The 6,629-nt window shown below is 42.0% G+C and overlaps 1 protein-coding gene across 2 annotated transcripts in view; it reads right to left on the reverse strand.

Moving 5' to 3' along the window:
• Positions 1 to 5,807, reverse strand: part of SNX4 (sorting nexin 4) — a 32,353-nt gene extending 26,546 nt beyond the window's left edge. For both annotated transcript variants that reach the window (XM_015635275.2, XM_015635274.2), the window contains exons 1-2: positions 5,661 to 5,807; positions 4,554 to 4,669 (exon numbers count right to left, since the gene is read on the reverse strand). In XM_015635275.2, the coding sequence (XP_015490761.1) occupies positions 4,554 to 4,669; positions 5,661 to 5,792 (248 nt within the window). In that variant the 5' untranslated portion in view covers positions 5,793 to 5,807. The remainder of the gene's footprint in view (positions 1 to 4,553; positions 4,670 to 5,660) is intronic.
• Positions 5,808 to 6,629: the final 822 nt, after the last annotated feature.

Here is a 6,629-nt window from a genome sequence, read left to right on the forward strand (position 1 = left end):
ACTGCATGGATGGATTTAGGACAGGCAACCAAGATTAGAGAAATTTTTTTTAATCACACCAAAAATGTCTCCACCTGGTTACATATGAGGTCATAAAATATCACCAATTACAAGAGCATTTCCTCCCCAGGAACACCATTTCAGAAAGGAAGTAAAAATCCACAAAGGTACTCATTACACTTAATACCTTCACTACCATCTAACTTTTTAGACCACGTTATGAACTCCCCCATTAAATGCAAGTATTGTGGACCAGTTTCAATTAAGATCATAATCACTTGTTGACATTCAGTTAAACTTCTCAATTTGTTTTGGTTCTAAAAACACAATATAATACTTGTACAGTCTTCAGGCAAGAAAACCATATGTTTCCCCTTTAAGTACACTTTTAACAATGCAAGTTATTCATTGAACAAACCAACCTGCCTGAAAAAATTAAAAAGACAAAATTGAAACCTTCAGCTTTTACATTTATAACTGATGTTATCATAACCAATTCAAAGACTACATTACTCCATGTCTCATTTATTTGCCTTAATTCAAAGTGTCAAAGTGAAAACTTTAGTCCATCTAATTAACCTCTTCTCACTTCCCATTTAAAACTAATTATCTTAAATGAGCCATTAAATAATTCTGAGTGCAATAAAAAGACAAATGTCTGTGAAGTACTAAATCAGACAAGAAGGAAGTACACAGGTTTATTTCCTTGTAAAAGCAATCACCTCTTCAATGGCAGAAGCAGTAACTTTGCTTTCAGCCTTCGACCTTCCAGTGTATGAGAAGTGACACTTCCACTCCCTGTAGTGGGCAAGGTTCACTCCCTGTGCAGAGGAACACCATTTTAGAGGGATGGGCAACTTTTTCCAACAGCTATTTAGAAATAGTCTCTGTATTCAGGCATCTCAGACAGCTGATGCCTAATATTTGGTCTTCTACTTGGCAAGCTGTATGACAAGGAGGCATTTATCTTGCCAGAAGATTTTTCACAGCCAGGTGACTCTTTGCTTTCTTTATACTTTTACCCAGTTTACTGTATTTAACTAAAACATACATTTTTTCAGGAAGATGAATGATTCATAGTATCAATCAAGTAAAAACCAACAGAAAATTAAGTTCTCAAGTCCTCTGTCTTCTTTCATCTCCCAGCTCTCCCCTGTTTAAAGCTCATGCTGAATTTAGACTTCCTCCCTCATACCTCCTTTGGAATACTTTGGATAAGTCTTCCTGACTCCCATTGGCCAAAATCTGCTCTTTACTGTTCTATCAGAAGACAACATGGCTCTGTGGGTATTCATCCTGTGCCTCTTCTCAGGAAACCCATGCCTGGGCTTTTCACCTAGCCCAGTGCAAAATAGAAAACTTTGAGAAGGATACTAAAAAACACATAAGAAAGGAAAAACTCCTGAAATCCCACAATGCAGCACTGCTATCACTGAGCTGTGGCCTGGCCAGCTACTCATTCCAAAGTTCATTTCTCTCACAGAAAGTTTCTTTAGAAGTTCTCACACCTTGGATGGGCAATCCAAGGTCTTAACAGAGAAGCAGGTAACACTCATATCACAACTTAACTAGTAGAAAACTTTCCAAATACTGAAAACAGAAATAAGACTAGTAACTTCCCAGCCATACTGCAGGAATAAAAAGGAAATAAAATGAGCCTCCTTGTCAAATTACTGCAAGAGGAAGTGAAGTCTAGTAGGGCTGGAAATCAGGGATTCTGATATTAAGTGGCCAGATACCAGGCTGCACAATCTTGTGCTACTTTTTCCTAAAGCCACATGAAAAGCAGACAAAAAAAAAAAAAAAATACATGCCAGTCATCATATTGTTTGATTGGGAAGGCCAGGATAGAAATCTGATAGTCAGCAGGGATGAAAGGAAAGTGAACTAAATGGAATTGTCCTACTACTACAGAAGAAATTATTTACTTTAAACAAGACCAGGAAAAAAAAGGCATTCCCTCTATGTCCTATAATTAAAAGTGCAATACCACAGAGCACTTAAGAGGTGTTCTGCATTTTGATTAACTTTCAGCTCTGTCATGAAAAATAACAGGTACAAAGCCAGGAGTCAAACTTGAGGTTTATTCTACCCAAGTTCTTGTAGTTTCATGCAGACTCTGACATAAGACACAGCTGCCTAAAATTCTAACAAGCAAGTCTGGATTTAAGTGAGATCCTGGATATTAGCTACTTCCCTTATAGAAAGCAAGTGGTATGCTGAGCACATCTCAGAAGGAATATTTAGCTATACATCTTAAGAATTTGTACTTCCCTTAATGCCATTTCCCACAAATAGGTAGAAGTGACCTCCATTCTCACAGGGAGAATATAAAAACTGATTTAGTTTTAAATAACTGTACAGTTTAACAGAAGCTGTGAAACAAACTGACATCATGACTAATTGAATGGAAATAGCTCATCACACAAAAATCAGATTAGCTAATGCAGAAGGGTCCAAAGCAAGAAGATGCTTTCAGGAAGCACAACCCTTGGAATTTACTGATGTTCTGCAGTCTACAGCAATGGAGTTTGTTTTGTCTCAAAGAAATATATCTACATCAAAATATAATATCACATTAATAAAAAAAATCAACAAAAGTAACACAAAAATGTGAGCATATTAATAAATCTTTTCATTTAAAAAGAAAAAAGTAACACCCATAACTTGCATTTTGCAAACATTTTCACCAGCACCAGTGAAACTTATGTGTTAAAGATTTAAGCACTCAGATCCTGTTCTATAACCATATACCATGGTCTTGTGTCTCTTATTCACCCAGATAGAATTCCTCAATTCAAACTGAAATTAGATCCTAGATAGCAGTAATGGTGGAACCCTAGTTCACATAAACATAATGCAACTATTATTAAGTGGTCTTCCCTTTATATTACTATAAACTGTTTTATTCTTCAGCTACAAAATATCTTATTACCCACAGACAAATTACTGTGAAGCCCACCTACAGCTACAGGCTCAGCAGGAAGCACACTTAATAGCCACCAATTATATTTATGCAAGAAATTTTGCCTTCTCAGCAAAAGGAATAGAGAACCTATTTTATTAGAGATGTGACAAACCCACATTTTCAATTGCTCTGTGACAAACATGTAATTGATCTTGGTATTTGGTGCCCACAGAGTAAAATAAATCTTAATGAAAGAACACAATCTGGCCAGCAAAGTACAGTTTTGCCACTATGAAAGAACAACTGGGAAAGACCAGTGGGAGCAACTCTGAAGTAATGCAAGGATGACTGGAAAAGGAGATGCAGTCAGCATGTTCTGAGGCTGCATAAATCTGCCCCCAGAGTACACTTCATATCACAGTTAGGCCCAAATGATTCAAATTTTCTTCTCTTTCCCTTCAGAAATATCATTACAACAAAAATAACACCATATGAGAAGATGTGATCTTTAATATCAATACACTGTAAAAGTATTTTTTAGCATCTGAGCAACTGTCAAAAGAGCTACAATATTTGAAAAATATATGTCTATTTTGGATTTTGTTCTTTAAGTTTAGCGAATATAGTATACTTATCCCAGCAGGTCTGCAGTCAGTGACTGGTGTGTCCATCAGCTAAACAAGCTAAGAAACCTTTTACTAGCAGACAGAAGGCTTATGTGACTGTATTACAATTTGAACTCTACAGAGCCTTTCCAAAATGCAACTGTTTTGTTTCAGAAGGTTTTCTTTGTACAGCAGATAATTCCAAAGGCAAGGCCCAAAGGTTAAAACTAGTAATATAAAGGAGGGCTAAATAAAACTCATAACAAAGTCTAATTTTGAAATTCTTGCCTCAGCTGAGTAACGTGATCCCACATAATAGGAGTCATCTGTTACTGTTTGGGAAGTAAGGATAAGTTAGAAGAGATTTTAAAGTTTTGCTCACTACTCAATACTTGAAATTTTGTGTTTGTAATACTGAGAATGTTTATCATACCAGTAGTATTAATCTTGTTAACACAAGATTGAGAGCAGTAAGTTCTCCAGTGAAAGTTAAAGCTAGAAAGGAAATAGTTAACTAACTCTAACCCTTAAACCATCTAGAAGGAGTAAGTGGTAATCAGATCAAGCAAAACACTTCAAATATAAGCTGAGCAACACATTTTGACCACATGACACAAGTCATGAGACTTCTTTTTTTTGTCATCTCAACCAAGCCTAATTGTTACTTTAGACCTCCTCACATACAATCTCACAAATACATGTATAAATTTGTCCAACTTATGTCCAAGAAATAACCAAGCAGTTACTGACATCATTTTAATACAACAACTTTCAAACACACATTTCTTCCACCAAGCTCCAAATAAAGAATTAAAGTTAACACAGTTACACAAAACCAGCGCTAGTACTGAACTGGAGATCAGCTTCCAAATTTTCACAGGAAAAGATGCTCCAGAGTGGATTGATAACCACATAACAAAGCACAAAACAGCTAAATCCTATCATCGACTGTACCTGATTATTTTTAGGAGTGGAAGGAGGGAAAATCTGTTTAGAATGGCACATCCATGTACTCTTGAGACTGAGCTCTCATCACCCACCTAGTCTCAATGAGGTAAGCAGTGTATGTTTCTTGTATGTTCATGGCATTCCTCCCAGTCCGTTTTTCAGCTTCTGAAACCGTGATTTCCATTTTCTTTGCCAAACAGTCTTCCATCTTTTCAGAAGAGGGAAATAAAGATTCATGTAACATTAACCACACAAGGCAAAGGCTACTAACCTTGTCTCCCCTTCTCCCACACCACATTTATTCAAATAAGACAGGTCTCTATGGGATAAAGGCTTTGACAGGGCTTTGCTTTATACCTATGTTCTGCATCATATTTGCAAGAGAAAACTGTAAACCTGCTTTAGGGGGAAAATTGAAAAGTCAACAAACAGACAACTTCAGGTACCAAAAACCACCCTGAGCTAGGAGGATACAGAAACGAAATATTTCTCTTTACAGGTAACAAAGTAACCTTTAAAAAAACCCCAACCAAACAGGCTAACCCCACTACTTTCTATCCAAACACTTCCCAGCTACCAGCGAATTCCTCTTCAGGACAACCGGGACACGTGAAGCCACCTCTCCCCTTTCACAGGAAACAGAATATATCCGCACCAAGATGTTTTTCTTTTAATCTCTCAGAGGAGGGTCGTTATCTTTTTACACACTGGCCGCCAGAAATTAGTAAGGACCACACGCCCACCATGTGCAAAGGAAGAGCTGCACTGTCAGGGAGGGGGAGTTACTTGTGAAATTAAGGGGGGAGGGGGAGACAAAAACATAATTTATAATAATAAACAGTAATCTGACATTAGGGACAAGGACAGAGGGTGCACAAAGCACTCTGACAGTAGCCAGGACGGGGCTGCAAAGAGAACCCCGCAGCTCAGAGGGTCATGCTGCACGGCTCTGTCCCGTGCTCCACCGAGCAGGGCTCGGCCCCAGGCAGCGGAGGAAGGGTTCGTCCCACCTGTAGCCCCTTCCCGCCGCGGCGGGCAGCGCTGGGCGAGCGCCCGGCCCCGGCCCCCCCGAGCCCCGCCACCCTCCCCGCCCGGCCCGGGCAGCGCGCTCAGGAAAGCCCGGTGCTCGCCTGGCGGAGCAGGCCGTGGGCCCGGGGAGGGGGACGCTGCCCCTCCGCCACCGCCCTCCGCAGCCTCACCGCGGCCAAGGGCTGTTCCGGGGGCAGGAGGGCGCCGTCGTCTTCTTCCTCTTCTTCCTCCTCCTCCTCTTCTTCCTCCTCTTCCTCCTCCTCCGGGCGGCTGTCGCTCGGCTCGGGCTCGGTGCTCTCCATGGGGCTCGGGGGCTCGGCCGCGGCGCTCCGCGCAGGCGCTGAGCCGGGCTCCGGGCAAGCCCATGGCCGGTCCTAGAGCCGGGCCGGGCCGGGGTGTGTCCGCGGGGCTGCGGGCTGGGACCAACCTGCCCGGGCCCCGGCCCCGGCCCCGGCCCCGGCCCTTGCCCCGGCCGCCGCCCGTGACCGTGGAGAGGCTCGGTCCGGGGGTGCTGAGGGCGGCCTGCCCACCCTGATGCCAAAAGGGGCTCGTTCGCGCCCCTGTGACACGGACACCCCTCGCTGTGATCGTGCTCCGCTCGGCCACAGGCAGCCCTGAGCCTCCTGCCCCTGTCTGGGATAAAGCTGCCTTCGGCCCCTCACCCGCTCTCTTACAGCTGTAAATGTTTATTTCTAAAATTTGTTTGTGTTGTGTTGTTCCCCTCTTACTTCTCAGGTCACTGAAGAGTTTGTCGTGCCATGCTTCACACACCTTTCCTGCTTGATTTTTGGTTGTTTGGTTGGGTTTTTTTTGACACCCTGTGTTGTTAAAGTAAATAACACATCTTAAACAAAACTTAAAATCCATATTAATGGGAAATATTTCAGATACTTTCTCATCTTTCGTCTATAGCAAGATTTGTCACTTTCCTTTATTGAGTCTCTTTCAGCAGCCATTAACTTTCCCAGAGGATGTTTGTTAGCATTAGGCAGCTTGGGTTATTTTTTTAAAGCTCAGCACCCTGTTATTTTCCCACTCACTCCTTTAGCAGTAGTGAAGGACTTGGTTGTGCTGTGTTCCTTTTGCCTCACCCTCCTGGCTGCCAGCCTTTTCCATCAGCTCTCTCCCAACAGTGGCTG

This window comes from Parus major, chromosome 7, assembly GCF_001522545.3.
Source record: "Parus major isolate Abel chromosome 7, Parus_major1.1, whole genome shotgun sequence".
Lineage (NCBI taxonomy): Eukaryota > Metazoa > Chordata > Aves > Passeriformes > Paridae > Parus > Parus major.